This window comes from Plecotus auritus (assembly GCF_963455305.1).
Source record: "Plecotus auritus genome assembly, chromosome: 7".
Classification (NCBI taxonomy): Eukaryota; Metazoa; Chordata; class Mammalia; order Chiroptera; family Vespertilionidae; genus Plecotus; species Plecotus auritus.
The window spans coordinates 9113272-9133855 of NC_137774.1; the positions used below are offsets into that span (position 1 = coordinate 9113272).

Consider the following 20584-nt stretch of genomic DNA (forward strand, 5'->3'; position numbering starts at 1 on the left):
GTGGGGAGTGTGCAGAAGGCAGCTGATCGATGTTTCTAACTCTCTGCCCCTCTCCCTTCCTCTCTGTTAAAAAATCAATAAAATGTATTTAAAAAATAAAATAAAAAAATAAAGAAAATGAATGATTCTAGATTAAAAGAGAGTAAAATGATATAACAACCAAATGCAATACATGGAACTAGATTGGAGCAGGAAGGGTTTCTTAACGTTTTTTAAAGACATTCTTTGAGATGACCTGGGGAAAATAAATATAGACTAGAAATTAGATATCATAGAAATATATTGATTTTCTCAAGGTATGACAATGGTGTGGTGGATGTGTAGGAGAATGTCATTCTTAGGAGATACCTGCTGAGGCAACTTACTTTCAAATAGCTTGGCAAAGGAAAAAGTGTGTGTGTGTGTGTGTGTGTGTGTGTGTGTGTGTGTGTAGAGAGAGACACACACAGAGAACAAAAGCAAAATGTTAATTATAGAACCTAGAAAGATTTAAGAGTATTCATTGTACTAATCTTTCAACATTTCTGTTTGAAATTTTTCATGGTGAAAAGTTGGGGAAACAAGACAAAATAAAAAAGGGAATGAATGGGAGATGAGGAAGTGGAGACAATAAGTGAAGTCAAGCCTTTGAAGAAGTTTGGCCATGAACTAAAGTGAGAGAGGGGACAGTGACTAGAGCAGGCATGGTGGGTCAAGGAACATATTTTTACAAACAGAGACTTGAGAGGGTTTAAATGCTAATGGCAAAGAGCCAGTAGAGATGGAGAGAATAAATGATACAAGTTATTCTGGTCAAATTTACTTCTCATCCTTGGGGATAGACTCTTTCAGACAGATTCAAGAGATCCCCAAGAAATGCTCCATTCTCCCTGTCCCACTCCTCCTCCCTGTTCCCAAGCCTGGTGAGAAAGTAGTCTTGGTGGCGACACCTAGTGGATTCAAAGGGTATTACTTAAATTCTTCACTCTTCTTTACCTTAACACCTGATCAGGAGGGTAGGCATCTTATTACACTGGTCTTCTGACCGCTCCAAATTATTGTCACCATTGCTAGACCAGCCTAGAAGGTGCAATGCTACTTAATAAGCTCATTCTCTCCCCCACCCCGCCCACAGAACCCTTGGACCACCTATTGAGTCTCTCGGCCACTCTCCCCACAAGGAAGCACAACACAGGTAGGAAAGGGACCGGAAAGGATAGGCCCCTCAGCTATAGTCAGGTGGCCACTGCAGCCTGGTGAGCACAAGGTGGGCGTTTCTCAGCCATTCAAGATCCCAGGATTGTGCGGAGCTTAAACTGGGACTCTGGAGTCAGAATAACTAGGTTCAAATCCCTACCAGCGGTGAAACTCAGGGCTAGGGACTTAGCCTCTCTGTGCCTCTGATGAGAAACCTCTCCAGACCTTAATTCTCATCTAGAAAATAGAGCGGATAGAGCCAACCTCCAGAGTTTGTTGAGAAGATTAAATGAGAGAATGCACATAATGCCCAACATAGTGAGTGGCCAAGGACTTTCCTCCAAATGTCAACTTTTATCATCACCCCTGCAAGGTGTTGGCTCTGATGATCGCTGAGATGGGATGAGAGGAATAACCCACACCACTCCTTCTACCCTCCTGATTCCAACTTCCACACTTTGGCCATCAAATCCTCTGCTGCTTCAAGACCCGGGTCATCTCTTCCAATTTTTTTTCTCTAATTGCGCCCCACCACCATCCCCAGACCCGTAGTGAATATCCTTGGCTTAATCCCCAGAGCACTTATCATCTTGTGTCTTATGGCTCCTATTTCAACCAACCTAATTTATTCATTCAGCAAATATGTATTGAGTGTCTTCTCTGTGCCAGGTACTGTTCTCGGCACCGAATAGGGACTGAATGTCAGACTCATGGAGCTGACATTCTGGTGGAGGAGTGACCACGAAGCAAATACACAAAGAAGTATACATGATGTCAGGAAGCGATAAAATACAGGAGGCTAAGGGGACAGAGAGTAAGGGCCGCGAGGGGGTGGGATCAGAGTGGTCAGGAAAGGCTCAGGGAAGGGCAAAGGTAAAATTCCTGAGATAAAGAATGAATGTCATGTGTTTGAGGAACAGTAAGGTGGTCGGTGTGGCTGGAGGGCAGTGAGTGAGAGGACAGGGGGTAGGAGATGGGCAGGAGATTTTGATTTTTAATCTGAGGATTATCGGAAATGGGTGTTATGATCCAAATTGTTTCAGTTGAGGTATGAAATAACTACAGTGAAATGTATAAATCTCACATGAACAACTCAATGAACACATACACACACACACACACATGCACACACGCGCGTACCACCCCCAGGTCAAAATACAGAACATTTCTATCACCACAGAGGGCTTCTCCATGCCCTTCCCAGCCAATGCTCTCTCCCACCCCATCGAATAACCATTCTTTTTACTTCTATCTGCATAGATTAATTTTGCCCAATCTTGAACTTCTCTTTTTCTTTTTTTGCCAATATATAATCTTGATTTTTTAACGTGCCTCAGGCATGAAACAGCTCTGGCCACCAAGACAGGCATCAAGCTAGGATGAACTAAGGACTGTGTGTCTGCTTTGCCCCTGATTGATATAAGAGCAACACCACCAATCAGGTGTCTCCTTGCCCATTGCTAGAGGGTGAACTTCTCTTAAATGGACTAACACAGCATGCACCATGTAGTCTTTTTTAAAAAATATATATATTTTTTATTGATTTTTTTTACGGAGAGAGGAAGGGAGAGGGATAGAGTTAGAAACATCGATGAGAGAGAAACATCGATCAGCTGCCTCCTGCACACCCCCCACTGGGGATGTGCTCGCAACCAAGGTACATGCCCTTGACTGGAATCGAACCTGGGACCCTTCAGTCCCCAGGCCGACGCTCTATCCACTGAGCCAAACCGGTTTCAGCAGCATGTAGTCTTATGTGTCTGGCTCCTTTCACTCAGTATTATGTCCACGAGATTCATTCGTGCAGACAGTAGTCATTTGTCCCTTTTTATTGCTGTGTAGTATTCCATTGTAAGAATATACCGTGGACTAGCTCATTGGCTCAATGGATAGAGCGTCAGCCCTCAGACTGAAGGGTCTCAGGTTCAATTCTGGTCAAGGGCACATACCTCGGTTGCAGGCTGGATCCCCAGCCCCAGTCAATTCCCAGCCCTGGTCAGACCCATGTGGGAGGCAACCAGTCAATGTGTCTCTCTCACATCAATGCTTCTCTCTCTCTCTCTCTCTCTCTCTCTCTCTCTCTCTCTCTCTCTATATATATATATATATATATATATATATATATATACATATACATATATAATCTCACAGCTGGCTTGTCCATTCAACCATTCACCTGTTGAAGGACACTTTCCCCCCCCCCCAATTTCTTTATCATGAATAAAACCACTCTGATCATTGGTGTACATGTCTTTGGTGGACAGAAGCACTAATTTCTCTCGGACACACACTAGGTCAGAGTTGAGATGCATTTAGTTTTAGCAGATACTGACAGACAGCTTTCTAAAGTGGTTGTGCCACTTTGAATCCCACCAGCACTGTCTAAAGTCCCAGCTGCTCCACTTCTTCACTGGCACTTGGCAGGCTTCTCTTTTTCATTTTAGCCATAATGATCTGACTTAGGTTTCCAGAAGAGCACCCTGGCTGCAGCGTGGAGAACTAACTGGTGGGGTTAGGGGAGCAGTGTAGAGAGAATGCCGAGAGTGCAGTAAGAGGCTAGTGTAGTCGTCCTGGGAAGCCATGAACGTGGTTTGGACTAGGTGGTAATAGAGAAGTCATCGTCATGGTAACAGCGGACCGATCTGGGATATACTAGTATTCTGGGACTGGCCGATGAGGTGAACAAGGTATGAGAGAAAGAGCCATTCAGGGTGAGTCCTATATTCTTTCTTGCCTGGAGAACCTGGGTGGATGAGAGGAGCATTTTCTGACATCCAGAAGATCAAGAAAATAAGATGTAGGATGAGGGAAGGTCAAGGGCTCCAGCGCAGCTGTTTGCATATACAATATCTCCTGGACCGTAGGTTCTAGTCAGCCGTGGGCAAACTACGGCCCGCGGGCCGTATCCGGCCGGTTGGGCTGTTCTATCCAGCCTGCGGAGCCAAAAGAGCGGAGGGTTCTCTTGCTCTCCCCTCCGCTCCTTCACCAGCAGCAGTGTTAACATGGCAACGTCGGGAAACACGGCCGCAGCTCCTTCTTCTGAGTGGGCGGATTTATATCTGCCCATTCAGTAGAAGGAACAACCTCTCAATCTTCCAGAGGCTCCTTGTAATGCCCGCGGACGCGTCCCCCGACATCACCCTGGGAATGCGTAGACACGTTATCGTGGTGATGTAGGGAGACACGCCCCTGGAGAGCACAGTATCAGAGCATTAGCTAAAAAGGAGACCAACAACACTGTTCCCACTGAAGTTGATGTTTTAAAGACCAAAAACCTTTCAACCCAGTCTACATTGCCATCTACATCTACGTCCCGGGCATAATTTGGAAGTTGCACTAAAGAAAATGTTTAATTTACTGTTTACACATTTTGTTCTTTTCTATTTGTTTTAGTTTTAAGTTATTTTATTATATTTAAGTTTAATTGGAAAGGCTTTTGTACCTTTCCTTTGTTAGGCAATTTTATTTTGCCTTTGCCATCTTCAATATAAGGTATGTTATTGTGCTATGATTCCTCCATTTTTTGAAGTTTCAAATTATAATAATTAGTGTTTACATTCTTGTTAAAATGTTTGAAATGAATAAAACTATTGAAATTAAAAAAAAAAGACCGTACCCTTTTATGTAATGATGTTTACTTTGAATTTATATTAGTTCACACAAACACTCCATCCATGCTTTTGTTCCAGCCCTCCAGTCCAGTTTAAGAACCCATTGTGGCCCTCGAGTCAAAAAGTTTGCCCACTCCTGTTCTAGCTGCTCGTGCCTTAACATAACTGGTAAATACTGGTTGTGTGAATGGTGCATGCTGTCTGCAGGGGACCGGTCTGGGTTAGAGGCCCAGGTCTGCCCTCTCATTCGCCCTGTAACATGGCCCTCAGGTCAGGACTGTCCAGCCTCCACCTTCCTCCTTACAGTGTTAGAATTCAACAGGATCAGGTATCTATGGCGCCCGGAACAGGGAAGGTTTTACTTCACTCTTCCAAGTGCCGGCACAATGAGAGGAGTTTGGCACCTTTTCCTCTCATCCACATTTTCATTAATCCTCACTGAGGATATCTTTCCATTGATTTTTAGAGGGAGTGGGAGGGAAGGGGGAGAGACAGAGAGAGGAACATTGATGCGAGAGAGACACATCGATTGGTTGCCTCCTGCACCTGCCCCGACCAGGGCTGGGGCTCGAGCCTGCAACCAAGCTATGTGCCCTTGACTGGAACTGAACCCAGGACCTGTTAGTCCATGGGCCAAAGCTCTATCCACTGAGCCGAAACGGCTAGGGCTCTCATCCACATTTTCAAAGTCATTCCAGAACCTTCTTGCTGCGGGGCCCAGCACACTGAGAGGCGGTCCCCTCTTGCCTCCCTTGGCCTCAAAGAAACAGAATGGAGAACAGCAGGAGGGTTGATTCATAAGACTTTATCAGCTTATTTCCCACCCAGCAGTTTCCGCAATGCCAACTGAGCCTGTACAGCACACACGGTTCACTCTGTGAAAGCTGTGGGCAGGGGGAGAGGGCTGGAGGCCCCGGGGAAGCGGCAGGGCAGGCGGCAGGGTTAGGGGAGGGCAGCAGTGGGCCCAGTGGGGGAGGAGGGTGTGGGAGCTGGAGTGCGAAGGCTGCTGAGAGGGGCGGGGAGGAAGGGTGGCTCCAGGAAGAAGAGGGTGCCTCAGCAGCTGCAGGGAGGAGGCAGGGAGCAGGAGGAGGGCCTTGGTCACTGTCTTTAAGGGACGGAGGGGGTGAGACGCAGGGGCTGCATCAGCGGCGGTGGGGGCGGGAATCCATAGACATTTTTTGCCGCAGGAACGAGACAGGCCACTGTATAAAAGGGACTGTACAACATAACCTATGATACACTGTTTACATATAATACAAGGCTCTTTCCCTCTTTTGAGTTTTAAAAAATAAAATTACAATTCCAGAGCTTTGGGTAAAAAATATATACATCCTCAGAGCAGGAACAGCAGCTGCGTTTGCTGCTGCTGCTGCTGTTGCCTCTTCAGAAGAGAAAGACGTGGTGCCAGAAAGGAGGGTGAGGCTGCGCCTGGAAACCTCACCCAGTAGCTGCCAGGAGCCCCTGCACCCCTCAGCCCGGGAGGCCCGTGATGGGAGAGGGAGGGGAGACAGAGGCAATAAAGGCATCGCTAGAGTCCAGTCTGCCTTTACAGTCTCCGCCATTCCCTCCCCCCACTTTGGGGGTCTGCCTGCCCCCAGGGACAGGGATCCACCCCACCCCAGCTTGAGGGGGAGGACCAAGAGGGAGTCAAGACAGGGAGAAGGACAGATCATGTTCTTAGTGTCAGACACAGAGCCAGAAGGGGGGTGACGACTCCCTCCTTAGCAGTGGGCTACCCCAGAAGCAGGAGTGTGGGCAGCAGGTACCCCTAACTCCTGATGTCACCTCACCACATCCCACTGGAACACAGAAGGTGGGTCCTATAGGCAGCTTAGGCCTGTGTTTCCCTGAGCATCTTTTATCCTCTCAGTGGAGCCCACGCAGGGACCTTCAGGAGGCCTGACTGGGGGGTTCCTGAGGGCTGGTGGGTAACCCCTCCCACCTGCCGCTGCTCCCTGTCCTCACCAGCAGCTTTGCCCACAAGCCTGGGGGTGCAGGGCAGCAGGAGTGACTGAGCAGGGAGTGTGGGCGTGGGGAAAGCACCCACAATGCACTGACCCAGGGGCAGAGTAGACAAGGGTAGCACCAAACAGAAGGACCTCCCCCCCCCCCCCCCAGCACACACAACACCCTGCCTCAATGACCAGGTGCACTTCTGCTCCTTGAAGGGGGGCACATGTACACACACGCGCACACACACACAGACACGAGGGCAATGTCATATTCAGAGGGGTGCAGCCAGGGGTCCCAGCCCTGACCGGGGAGAACAGGAACAGGGGGTGGAGAGGAAGGCTGCCAGGCCTCCCCCAGTGGAGGACCAGAGGGTGGGCCACTTTCCTTCCTGCTTGCGAAGAGGAGGTGGGAAACTCTCCTCGGAAATAGACCTCAATGGGAGGGGGCAGAGGAGAGAGCTCTGTGCCCCTTTTCCCTGGGAGGGCAGGGACCAGCAGAGTGCGGTTTGGGCCTGAAGGAGCAAGGGGGAGAGGACTTCAGCAGGATAAACAGGCTTATGAGTCCCGGAGTAAGTCCATCCGACTCTTCCCTTCCCCGTGGGGCGGGAAGTTGCTCCAGGGGAAAGATGTCGGAGGTGGGTTGGGACACGGTGCAAAGTGCTTGAGTGTCAGGTGCCCGAGGACTCTGCCGGGGCTGACTACAACGTCTGTTCTCACTGACTATTCGCCTCCAGCTTGTAGGAAAGCTCGAAGAGGAGGTTCTGGTTGTCGATGACCTGGAACTGGCGCACGTAGGCCTTGGTCTGCAGGTGATGGGGGGATGCCTCCATATCCAGGCCTGAGTGTAAGGAGAGAGCTCATTAGGCTTCTAGACTCTCTTCTTCCTCTACACACACACACACACACACACACACACACACACACACACACACAGGCCAGAGGACAAGGGTGCAGGCTGGGATGGGTGTTGACCAGGAGGGTCCCTGGGGAGGCCAAGGAGAGCATGGAGAACTGACGGATTTAAGGAAATAAACATTTCTCCCCAGAACCCTTCCGCTCAGTAAAAACTCTCCCTGTAGCGCTCTCAGAACCCTGGATACTCACAAAGGGGCCGGCTCCGGTATTTGCGGACTGTCCTCACTTTTTCAGCCACTGAATGCTGCGGGATGACAAGGAGTGAGCCCTGAGAAGGCCACAGAAAGATGCTGCCCCGCTTAACGCTCCCCTTCCTCTGATCTCCTTTGCTCCCTCCAGTCCCCAATTCTGGAGGGTCTCGAAGCACCAAAGAAGTAGGTGTCACAGGGTGCCAGATGAGGGGGCGGTAGAGTTGCCCCTCCCTCTGAGCTGCCTGTCAGCTTTGCCACCCCACCCGTGGGCGGGTTGCCACAGCGATGCCACCAGGAAGATAGTCGGGAGTCTGTCAGGCAAGCTGGGCCCCATGGAGAAAGGCTGCTGTCTTTAGGGGGGTGCCAGGAGAGGGGGAGGGACTGGGGTTGGCAGTGCCACCTACCAGTTTCTCGATATTCACCAAACCATCCACCAGGGTCTTACTCCCCTCATGCAGGAAAGTCAGGTCTAGGGGATGGAGAAAGAAACAAGTAAGTAAGAGGAGGTTCAAAGGGCCCTTCCCCTTCCCTGGAATCCACTCAATCTTGGGGGGCTCCTCTCCTCTGGGCACTCAGCTGGAAGGGGGTTGAGAGGCAGAACAGGGGCATGGAGCATGTGGACAGAGGAGCATAATTTGGGAACAACTCTCACCTTTGAGGATCAGAGGCACAAAAGGAATCACAGGAGGTTTCATCTTGGAGATCACGTCTCGGTAGCTTTTGTGGTTCCTGCAGGGGTCCTGGCATTGCGCAGAAGAGGGACAAAGGGACAGATAGGCCCAGGGTACCCCAAAGACATCCCCCGTTTCCTCCCTCATCCCCCTGCCCTAGCAGATAGGGGTGTGAAGGGGGTGTGTCACTGGGGGAGGGTGCTGGGGAAGATCTCCAATCAGGTAGGGGTGTGCTAGGGAAGTCTTTTCGGGGGAAAATAGGGGAGCAATCCTCCAGCATGGTGGGAAGAGAAGGGGGATCCTAGGCACTAAAAACCTTGAAAGGGAAGCTTGAGGAAGAGTCTCTGGGGTACAAGTCCAAGGGCAGATAAAAGAGCCAAACCCCACTCACTGTCAGGTTCTCAAATTTGCGGAACAAGTTCTTGAATTTCCCTGGCAGCTTCTGCAGAGATTTGAAGGAAGAAGGAGCGTCAGAGAGGAGCTCCTTGAGTTTCCTGGAAGCTTCTGACATCCCCAGGTGTTAGAGGGGAAAGGGCCTGCGTGTCTTGCAGGGGCTGGGAAGCCGGTTGGTGGGGAAGTGGAGTCCCCCTTGGCTGGAAGCAGCCCAGAGAAGTGAATTATTCTGGGGAAACTGAGGCCTCTGCCATGCCCCAGGGTACCTCCCTGAGGCTGGCTGCAATCGGACAGACACGTGTGCCACCTGGCCAGGGCTGCCTGCCCTCCCGCTCAGGCGGGCCTCTGTCACTCATCTGCACAAGGACAGGGTCCATCAGCCAGAGCTGTGCACCCTAGGCCTGTGTGGGTGCCCCCTTCCAATGGAGGTGAGCCCAGGATGTCAAGACAGGCTGGCGGCCAAGATGCCCAGGTGGGCCAATGCAGGTGGGAGGGGAGGAGAGGGAAGAGGTCGCATTACCTCCCAGGTGAGCCGCAGGCGGCTGACCGCGGCGTTGTCCAGCCCCATGACCACGGCGTAGAAGGACAGCAGGTCCTGGTTCTGCTTGCAGCTGCGGGGTTGGGAGGCGTGGTCAGCGGGGCCTGGCACGGCCCCTCCTACCAGCCCCCCCCCCCCCCACACACACTCCCCGGCGCTGGCTGCACTCACATGGCCGCGATCTTGATGAACTTCTTGAGCAGCTGCACGCGCTTGCCCTGGGCCTCGCAGAGCAGCACCTCCGTGGCCACCCAGTGGGTGACCTCGCTGCAGCGCTGCAGGAGCAGCTCCAGGTTGGCCGTCTCCCGCCGGCCGCGCTCCCCGTGGAACACGTAGTCCACGAACTCCAGCTGCACCCACGGTGGCGGCAGAGGGGCGGCCGGGGCGCGGCGTGTGGGTGGGAAGATGGCAGTGCAGGCGGCCAGGAAGGAAAGGCAGGAGGGTTGGGGCGGGAGGGGTAGAAAATAGAAAAGATGGGACAGGACAGGATGCAACAGAGATGGGGGGAAACAGCCAACATGAATAATACTCTACCATCTATTGAGCACTTGCTAGGTGCCAGGCACTTAACCCATGTAACAGACATTATTATCGCTGCCTTATTTTTTTTTAATATATTTTATTGATTTTTTACAGAGAGGAAGGGAGAGGGAGAGAGAGTCAGAAACATCGATAAGAGAGAAACATCCATCAGCTGCCTCCTGCACACTCCCCACTGGGGATGTGCCTGCAACCAAGGTACATGCCCTTGACCGGAATCGAACCTGGGACCCTTGAGTCCGCAGGCCGACGCTCTATCCACTGAGCCAAACCGGTTAGGGCATCGCTGCCTTATTTTATTTCTTTAAGAGTAAATACTCAAAAAATACTGATAAGCCACGGTTCAGGTTCTGAGTAAGCAGCGCTTGGGCCCTGAGCCACCCTGCTAGGGGGTCTCTCTCTTTGCTATTTCCTCAGATGAGGGGGACAAAGGCTTAGAGAGGTTCTGGTGACGCACTGCCCCAAGGACATGCTGCAAGTCGGTGTCTAACCAGGGTTTTTGGCGCAGAAACGGTCTCACTTCAGGCCCCCACACTTGGCACATTCCTCCCTCCTGGCCCTCGCCCAGCACCAGCCTCAGTCCCACCTCGTGCACACAGCGGAACAGCTCCCAGTGGAAGGCCGTCAGGTGGTTGGCAACATCCTCAGGCTCCACTCGGTGGATCTCGGTGTCTCCAGGGGAGACCTGGATTTCCTCGGGGAGGGGCACCTGGTGGCAGGCAGGGGGACAGGGCTGGGCTCCCCTCTGGGCATGTGAGGTTCTGCTCCCAGCCCCTCCCAGCCATCGCTCTCAGCCAAGGCCTTGTGAAGGCGAAGGCATTCTTACCAGCGCCTCGTAGCTGTCCCGGGTGCAGGCAAACAGGTGGCTGTTGATGCCCAGCGTGGTGAAGACACAGTCTTCAGTTGGCTGGAGAAGGACTTTTTCTGCAGAAATACGAGCTGCTCTGCCTCAGGCCCGGCCACCTGCACCCTCACACATCCCAGCCACTGTCACCATCCCACCCAGAAACTCCTCGCCCTGCATGGACACATTCTAGACCAGTGGTCTGCAAACTGCGGCTCGCGAGCCACATGCGGCTTGCGAGCTGCGGCTTGCCGCTCTGTTCAACAGCCTGTAATTATTGGAATCAAGAGTCTAGGTCAGTGGTCGGCAAACTCATTAGTCAACAGAGCGGCAAGCCGCTGTTTGCCGACCACTGTAATCTAGACTAATGGGACTTGTATTATCACCAGTTGGTGCTATATTTTTCTGACATTTTTCAAAGAATGACTTCTTTTGCATTGATAACCTCTTTTTTTTTTTTTTGCTCCCAGTGTTCTATCACAGCTCCTCTCTCATTCTTTCGTCCTTGTGACACTGGAAAAGCCGGAATTTTTTCCTGTCTTAGAGGGAAATACATTGACTACATTGCAGGCATTTTGTACGCCCACAAGGATTGCAGGCGCACCCTGCATCTTTAGCCTCAAAAACAAAGCATCCTTAGGTACTCAAAGAGATTAAAGGACGAGATCCCAAGACGGGTAAGGCAGGCACCCAGATCAGCATCCAAGTGTCCTGGACCAGTGCTCCCCAAATTTAAATGTGCATGGAATAATAGCCTGGGGATCTTGTTAAAATGCACATCCTGATTCAGCAGGTCTGGAATTGGGGTCTGAAATACTGCATTTTTAATAAGCTCCCAGGAGATGCTCATGCGGCTGGTCCCAGCACCACAGTTTGAGCAGCTAGGCCCTAGAAGTCAGTTTTTACCCGCCCCAGGCAAGGGCCTTGTGAGTGTCTCCTCTCCTGGGGTCCCGGCGGAGTTCTTCCTGACCCTCACCTCCTGAAGAGGCCACAGCTACCAGGATGAGGGAATCCTCACGCCCCGCAGGCTCCTCCGAGTACTGCAGCTTCTCGGTCACAGAGCCCAGAATGTCCTGCACAGATGCGGAGAGGCGGCTGCGTATGGTCACGTAAGAGTGGTCGGGCATGTAGACGCGGCAGAAGACTGGGCAGAGACAGGAAGGTGGCTTTCATCAGAGGGCAGAATGGCAGCGCTGGCATTGTACCCTCCAGGACACCAGTGTTCCCCACTCCATCCCACCCCTAACCCTAAATTGGTTGGCCTCTGAAAAAGATGCTGTAAAAGGGACAGGTTCTACTACACAGGGAGACTCCATGGAGGATGACCAAGACCCAAGACCCCATGGAGCCCCCTAAGCCACTCAGGAAGCCCTGCCCCTCCTAATGCCCACACTCACTCTCATCAGAGCCCCGGAAGGCCACTCGGGTCTGCAGACAGGAGTCTATCCGGCGGAAGTGGCGGAAGAGTGGCTTCACCTGCTTGTTGGGCGGCTGGCTCTCCTCCGGGATCCTGGCATGGACACAGCTGGGCATCAGGAAGCCCTGCCAGGCATATGGAGCACCAGGCAGGCAACATCAAACAGGGATATCAGAACTGGGTCAAGGATGCACTGGCATCAGGTTCAGAGAGTGGTGGAGGGTGTCAGAAGTGAGGACAATGGCCAGCAGGGGACAACTGTCCAAGTGAGCCAAATCAAATGCCACCTCTTCCATGAATTCTTGTCTGATCCACCCCACCCACCAGGAAAGGTCATTTTTTTTAAATGCTTTTTTTTTTTTTTTTTTTTTGCTATAGGACAATGGGCTAACATTTGTTTATGTTTGCATCTTATCTCTTCTACAAGCTTGAGAATTTTTGAGAGCTGGGATTCGTTCTTACTGGTTTTGTTTTCCATCGTCCAGGCCTAGAACATTGCTTTGGCACAGGTAGGTGTAGGTAACCAGCTGTTTGCTGAATTTTGCCAACAAGAACTTCACACTCCGGGAGGGAACAAATGTGCATACAGCTACTTCTAACACAAAGGCAGGTGCTAGGTGACATAACAAATATGCACGGAGAGTTACGTTGGTATAAGGGAGGGAGAAAGCTATTCCTAAAAGGGAAGGCCTGGGAACTTTCATTGAGAAGATGGCATTTGACCTGGCTCTTGAAGGACAACAGGAAGAGAAGGGGGTGGGAGGAGGTCCTTCTGGAATAGACCATCTACATGACAGCAGGAAGTTGGGAAAGCACAAAAGTTTAGGGGATGGGATGTATAGGGAGTGTGGTGGGCACAGGGCTATGTAGGAGTTGAGATGAGAAGGATTGGCAGGAGACAGAAAGGGAAGGGTGTTGAATTCTGTGCTAGGATATTGCAACTTTTCTTGTCTTATAGGCAATAGAGAGCCATGATGTGTTTGGAAGGGGAACATGATATCAAGTTGGAAAGATCTCTCTCTCTCTCTCTCTGGTGTCACTGTAAGAAGGGAGAGACAGACACAAGACCATAAGCTGAAGCCCGGCCGGCATTAGCTCAGCGGTTGAGTGTCCACCTATGAACTGGGAGGTCATGGTTTGATTCCCAGTCGGGGGCACTTGCCCAGGTTGCAGGCTCGATCCCCATGGTGGGGCATGCAGGAGGCAGCCAATCAATGATTCTCTATCATCATTGATGTTCTTATCTTTCTATCCCTCTCCCTTAAGCTCTGAAATCAATAAAAATATATTTTAAAAAATAGACCATAAACTGAAGCCCTGGATTGGAGGCTGTGGCAATAATCCAGGTGAGAGGTAATGAGGCCTAAATAAGGGTTGTGGTGGTGGGGATCAAAGGGAGAGATACGGAAAGGGCCGAAGGTATGGATGGATAGATGGACAGACGGATGGGTGGATGGAAGGATGGATGGATGCAGTGGTGTCCTAAAGCCAGTTCACATTGCCTCGTGAAAGCAGATGGCTAAATTTTGCCCACTGGTTTTAAAATAAAGCTATTTTTAAAAAGTGTGTGAACCCTGGCCGGGTAGCTCAGTTGGTTAGAGCATTGTCCCAATACGCCAAGGTTGCAGGTTTGATCCCCAGCCAGGGCACATATAAGAAGCAACAAATGAGTGCATAAATAAGTGGAACAACAAATCGATGTTTCCCTCTCTCAAAAAAAATTTTTTTAATTACTGTGTGTGTGTGTGTGTGTGTGTGTGTGTGTGTTTCTAATCCTACAACCAAATTATTACCAAAAAAAGTAGTCTCCTAATGGTTTTACTACGTTTCACTATTATCTATGCTCTTCCAGTTATTTACATCGGTGGTATTTGTATGGTGAGAATACTACACAATGGCCTCTACATCTCTTCCCAGCTTCACAGTCAGTGATGACATGTTGGTAGCTTGAATGATGAGAGAATTTATACAATGACAATCAGCAAAAGCTACAAAATCAGGATGGGGTCGTCCCGCCCCCCGCCTCCGTAGTACTGGTTGTTAAATATTCACTAGTATGCCATTGGAATGGGGGGAAAAATATGACTGGAGCCCTGCTGAGTGTGATTCAGTTGGTTGGAGTGTCATCCCATATACTGAAAGGTTGCAGGTTCGATTCCCAGTCAGGGCACGTATCCAGGTTTCGGGTTCCATCCCCGGTCAGAGTGCATGCAGGAGGCAATCAATGGATGTTTCTCTCTCACATGGCTGTTTCATATGTGTGTGTCTCTCTCTCCCCCCCTCCCTCCTTCTCCCTTCCTCTCTCTGGGAGATCAATAAGAACATATCCTCGGGTGAGTGGAAAACAGTGACTGGAGACAGTCTTTGTGCTACTCTCCAGTAAGAGAAAGGGACTGAAATAAGACCGTATTGGAGCCAGAAGGCCAGAGGCAGCCCCTGTAAGAGAGGAACATGGGGATTTCTCTCCTGTCCCCTTCCCCAACCCATTCCCCTCACTTTAGCTCCGCTGTTTCCACAAGCTGGTGCAGCCTCAGTGTGTCCTCTCGGAGGTCCTGGTAAAGGGACTCATCCTTCATAATCAGCAGGTATAGATCCTGGGGAGAGGAGAGAAGTGAGGGCGTCACGCTCTGTAAGGTCTCCAGGCCTTCGAGCACAGGAGAACCATAGAAGCGAAGGCGCCCTGGCGTCTTTTCCTTCCAGTACCCAGGTTGACGAGTATGGCTCCTTCAAAGGGGCCCCCTTCCAGAGCTAATTGCCTGCTCACCCGCCTTTTCTTCCCAGGCCCACCTTGATGATGCGGCCGGCCCCCTCTTCCTCCTGCAGCAGCCCCTGGTAGGTGTCCAAGAAATGAAGGAGCATGGCTAGACAGGCCTGCTTCTGGCCAGTCCCTCGGGGCCCTCCCTGCCTCCTGCCAAAACAAAGCTGACCCCTACGTTAAGGAAAAACCCCGGGCAGGCGGACCTGAGGAAAGTGGGAAGGGAGATGGGAGGCTAAACCACCCCCAATATTCTCTAGGTTTGGGGCCAGGGAGAAAGGAGATCCAGGGGCCCCTGGAACCAAGACTCCCTCATGCCCCAGCCTAGAGTAGATAGGAATGGCACCCACTTGGCCACACCCAGCTCCCACCTCTGAATTTCACTTGAGGATACCCTGTCTGGACCAACCCAACCTCCACCAGCCCATGCCCGGAGCTCACAGCCGGCTCATGAGGGTCATGGTGCTCACCACAAACCTGACCACACCTGTAAGTAAGGCCTGGGGTTTCTAAGAGAGCCTGTGATATTCTACTCAGCAGCCTGACATTGCAATTAGGTCCTAAAATAACTCAGTGAGAAGCCCTATGCGTACATGAGACCCTCTGAAGAGCTCAGCCAGTGGCTCGTCTCTAGCAGACCCTACAGGAGCACAGCCATGACTGATGTTTACATCGGACCCTGTCATAACTCACTGGGCAACAAGATGTTTAGAGCAACAATTCAGTGAGGAGAGAGGCCCTCTTAATAGAATAATAACACCTCACGTTTGTACAGGGCTTTGCAATCTCCAAAGCACTCCCACATCTGCGATCACATCTATCTCCACGGCAGCCCGGTAGGTAGGCAGGGCACATGCTATTTACCCCCATTTTATAGAAGAGGAAACTGAGGCCCTGGGAGGCTAGGTGATCTGCTCAAGGTCACACAGCTGGTGGATAGAGAAACCAGGGCTGAAACCCAAGTGTGTTTTGTAAGGGAGAGCCTAGGAACTGACATCACGAATGGGCTGGTGGGAGTGGCTCCCTCCGGATCTTCCCTTTTGCAAGCTCCACAAAAGGATATTACTGGTGTAGCTCCTGCAGAAATTTCTCCGTGGGGAGGAAGAGAGAATGGGTGAGGACGATGTCATCCAGCAGGATATCTGCAGAGATCAATCGGCACCAGTGATGTCAGAAGGGCACTTCCAGGATCCAACCGGACACTCCCCACTCCACTCTCTGGCCTCCAAGGGCGAGTTCTCCTTAGCCAGACTGGAGCCCCAGCCACCTGCCCCATCATGCTCTACACACACACACACACACACACACACACACACACACACACACGTGTGTGAAGGTTCTGGGCAGCCGCTGCAGGGGTGGGGTTGGCAGCTGCCAAGGCAGCTGGAGGGAAGGAGGGGGCACCCTTGGATGGCCACGCCTACTTCTCTTCAGTGTGTATGGGAAGCTGGTCAGATAATACACCAAGCTTGAGATCAGCCCCCTGAAAAGAGTTCTTTAGACAGAGACAACTTGCGAACACAGAGGTCAGGGTCAGCAGGGTGTGTGTTTGTGTGTGTCCCTCCTCTCCTCCCCACTCCCTACCTAACAGCTTTGAGTTCCAACTAGGCAGGTGAGAACCAGCCCGATTAAAAGGGAGATGGAGCAACTGCTATTTCTTTGATCCTAAAGCCTTTAAAGAGAAAAACCCTGTGTCCTCTAGATGCTCAGAGATCGTTGGGTTAATGATGGAAGGGTGGAGGGGAGTGGCTCCTCCCAACACTTCTTTCCCCTCCACACCCCCATCTGGGCCTGGCTCAGCCAGTCAGCCAGGTACAAGGTCGCCCTGACTTGCATCCAGCCCTGGGGTGGGGCAGGGCAGCCTGGCACACACAAACAGGCTGGGCGCAGGGAGGGAGCCAGGTGTCCTTACCCGGACAGGTTAGGGCCAGGTCCCCAGGTACTGCCTCAAGACAAAACCAAGGCTTCTGTGAGCCCTTGGCTCACCATCCCTGGCCTCCAGTTCTAGCCAGGAAGGCGGAGGAGGAGTACCAACACGAGATTCTCTACTTCGACTCTTTTACTTCACAAATGAGAAGAAACTGAGGCCCAGGGCTGGGAGGGACTTGCCTGGAGCTGGGCTAAGAACCCACACTCCTGAATCTTTGATCTTTTCTCAATATGCCTGAGGCAGACTGTCTGGATAGAACCAGTGGTCAAATGGGGCTGCTTAGACTTTTGAGAGACTGGCTAGTTTGGGGTATCTGTAACTCCTCTCCTCCCACACACCCTGGGTGGGAACCAAATAGCATAACATTGGGTGTATTGGAGAAGATCAGAGTGGCCGGTTAAACTGATTCTCATTCATTCTGGGACTGGTTTGGGGTTGTTTCCCAAACCAGTTACTCTGGGAATTGAGCCTGCCAGGCCAGATAATACGGGTGACAGTCAATTCAGGAGTCCTTCTCCAGGAAAGACTGGGCAGAGTCTATGGCACCCAGGCACCAGAAAAACAGTGTCTCCCTTTACCTCTCTGCCCAGCTACCCTGCTATGTTCTTAAAGAGAGTTAATAGCTCCCCCAACTCCGATGTCCAGCTCCAGGGATGAGGGACTAGGACTAGAGATGCCTACCGTCCTTCCTATACTCTTTATCCCACTGTTGAATGAAATCAGAGCAAAGGAAGAAGGGCACAGGGCAGAATGGGGGAGATGTTGCTGTGGGGGCTACAGTTTGGCGTCTGTCTCCTCCAAGGCAGGCTCTGGTCCAATGCACAGCCTCCCCAGGGAATGTGTCATAGAGACACAGGGTGTGTAGCGTAGGCGGGAAGTTATGGTTAGAAGAGCTGTATGTGTTTGATATTTTTCTAATTAAATCCAAAAGGTGTCAGCTCCCCAGGGCAGCTACAGTCTGAGCCAAAGGAGAGGGCCCGGGTCTTGAGAAAAATCTAGGGGCTTTGGGCCCTCTTCCACACACCCAGGCTAGGGCTGCCTGCAGAGGTCTGAGAGCACAGTGGGAAACCCCCATCTTGAAATTCTCAACCGGGGTCCCCAATCCCCAGACCCTGCTGGGCTTAGTGAAATGCCAAGAGCTAGGCCTCAAGACCCACAGGTCTTTTACCTTAGCAACTACCCAGCAATTTGGGGCCTCAGTTTCCTCAAAGTCCCCTTAGTAGGGGTGCCGGTGGGGAGTGGTGCAATAGCATCATCATTTAGGGAATAAGCCTCTCAGGGTGTGGTTATTATTTTTTGAAAGAGGCGGTGTGCTGAGGCCTGCCAGGGGAAGGGTGGGGGTTGGAAAGGCCCAGACCCCCCTAGTCGCCACAGGGCCCTGATGTCTGCCCAGTCACCTCTCCCCCAACAACATCTCTGAGTCAGCCCCCAAGTGGAACACCTCCCTCCACTCCCAAGCGGCTAAGGACAATGCATCCCTTTGCCGGAGCCCCAAACCCAGCTCAGGCCCTGTGCCTGCCTGGCACTGCCCCCCTGGTTGGGCCAGCCCACTGCTCTGGGCTTCTAAACCGAATGGGGGGACTCCTGGAAGGTCTTTCAGGCTTGGGCACCTCGGTGGGGGGAGGGGTGCACGGCTGCTCTGGGCAGCTTCCATCTTAGTGTGTCAGGCCCTAATTTTGGGCCCCAGAAGGAGGTAATCAACATGAGACCCAAGAGTCTATGGATAAAATGTCCAGGGGAAAGGGAGGGTGGCTTAAGGGAAGACAGAGGTTCAGCTTCTTTTCCAGCTGTGGGTGACGCTGCTACAGGGAGCAAGGTGGCCCTGCCACTCTTTTCCTCCGATGAGCCCCTGCCCCACTTGGGCCGACCACTCAACCCCACACCCGGGCTCCAGCAGAGCGCCACCCTCATGCTGCAAGGACAAGGGCGAGGAGCCAGGTGGCGGCCCCCTACTCTGGGATGGAGACTCCTTACCTGAGGCGGCGCTGTCCCTGGTGGCCCCTCCGGCCAGCCGCTGCAGAACCCGGTTCAGAAGATGCTCCGGCCGCTCGGGGGCGCCCAGGGGGGCCCAGGGTGGGGAAGTCAGGGGCTCGCCCGGGGACAGTTCGTCGGAGGAGTACGAGGAAGGGGACCGCAGCGGTCCCCCTCCCCCGAGCGGCCCGGGCCCCGGCACCTCCTCTAACTGCAGCCAACAGGGTCCCCCGCTGCCGCCGAGCTCCTCCGTGACCCCCGCCGGCTCTCCACCTTCCTCCTCAGGGGGCGGCTCCAGCCCCGGCTCAGCGGGGGGCTCCCGAAGGAAAGCTGGGAGCAGCAGGCGAGATACGCTCTGACGCCGCTGCAGTGGCCGCGGTCCCCCGGCTGAACCGCCGCCCCCGCCAGGTCCCCCACCCCCGCCGGGCCCACCGCAGCTCCCCGGGCCCCCGCCGGGACCTCCCGCCACCGTTCGCCCCGCCAGCTGCGACGTCTGCTTCTTCAGAAATTTCTCCAGCGGCTTCATGCCCCCCCACCCGCCCCTCTTCTCGGGGCCGCCGGGGGACCCAGGTGTCCCGGGCGCGGGCGGGGGGGCGGGGACGCGATGCTCAGAGCCGGAGGGACAGAGCGGAGGGCCGTGCCAGGCGCCGGACCGGGAGCCAGAGGTGCCCGAGGCTCGCTGGCCGGAGTCCAGTGGCCAGTGGCCCGGGGAGGTGCCAGAGGGAAGGGGTGCCCGTCGTTAGTGGCCTCCCATGCCGGCTGCAGCCGGCCCGCGGCCCGAAGGGTGGGTAAGATGCGGGGCCGGTGCCCCGGCTCTGCGCTCGTGGGCCGGGCTGCGGCGGCAGAGGCAGCGGGCGGAGCGCAAGGCTGAGAGGACGCGGCGGCGCTCCTGACCGCGGGGAAGGTGGAAGAACTGAGACCGCGCCCCCTCTTGCAGTCCCCGCCCACTCCCCTCCCCTTCCCTTCCTGGGCCCGCCCCCTGGGCCGCGCGAGGCTTGAACTTGGGCGTTGGGGCTGGTCATGGGGGCTACGGGAGCCACTTGGGATTGTAAGGAGCTGAGTGGGATTGGATGGAGAGTTCAGAGAAGACGCAGAAATTAAGGGCAAAGTAAGAGTGATAAACCAATGGAGAGGGATTCCTGGCTCCGGGGCTTACAGAGGAACCTAGTATCATTTCAAAGAATCAGGGCACGTCTGTGGCCTGCATGCCTTGACTCACCTACCTGTACTCAGGTGAGACCTACAAAGATTGCTGATTGGGTATCCATCACTCTCAACCCAGATAGTTTACTCTGTTGACACACCTACAGGAATATGTGGTCTTTATCTCCCTTCTTGCAAGAAGGGCTGGGAAGGCCTTGGGTGGATTGGCATTGGCCCTGGTGGCGGCACTCATCTAACCTTTCTGGCAGGGCACAATAGATGGTGAGGGCCTGGCCTGTGAAAGGCAGGTACTGGCAGGTAGGTAGGAGCCAGGTGGGGAGCAGCAGGTTGTGGCAGGTCTAGTTGGGGTGAGAAGAGACAGTAGGCAGGGGGAGGAGACCAGGAGCACAAGGGCACCTAAGCCCAGCTGGCAGCAGAAAGAAGCAGGGCTGTGGAGATGGGTGACAAGCTCCAGAGCTGCCATCTGACATCATTAAGAGCTCCCCAGAGTTGACACAACCATGGAGTGGGGAAAGT

At 53.0% G+C, this 20584-nt stretch overlaps 1 protein-coding gene across 1 annotated transcript; it reads right to left on the bottom strand.

The window, feature by feature from the left end:
• Positions 1–5240: 5240 nt before the first annotated feature.
• RAPGEFL1 (Rap guanine nucleotide exchange factor like 1) lies at positions 5241–19783 on the bottom strand. The gene is made up of 15 exons (XM_080679109.1): positions 18908–19783; positions 16070–16145; positions 15036–15177; positions 14745–14842; positions 12229–12341; positions 11808–11975; positions 10814–10911; positions 10574–10696; positions 9619–9797; positions 9430–9520; positions 8908–8958; positions 8498–8585; positions 8250–8314; positions 7844–7898; positions 5241–7577 (listed from the first exon to the last, which is right to left on the bottom strand). Exons 1-15 carry the CDS (start codon positions 19428–19430, stop codon positions 7453–7455), a joined length of 1995 nt encoding a protein of 664 aa, XP_080535235.1. The 5' UTR covers positions 19431–19783; the 3' UTR covers positions 5241–7452.
• Positions 19784–20584: the final 801 nt, after the last annotated feature.

Bases quoted from the DNA above. Each gene is read 5' to 3' on its own strand.
- RAPGEFL1 (XM_080679109.1), bottom strand. From the start codon at position 19,430: ATGAAGCCGCTGGAGAAATTTCTGAAGAAGCAGACGTCGCAGCTGGCG. The intron at 10,912-11,807 runs GTGAGGGTCAGG...GTATTTCTGCAG, and splicing joins AGCTGTGGCCTCTTCAGGAG to AAAAAGTCCTTCTCCAGCCA. The intron at 9,521-9,618 runs GTGAGTGCAGCC...CCAACCCCGCAG, and splicing joins TTCATCAAGATCGCGGCCAT to CTGCAAGCAGAACCAGGACC.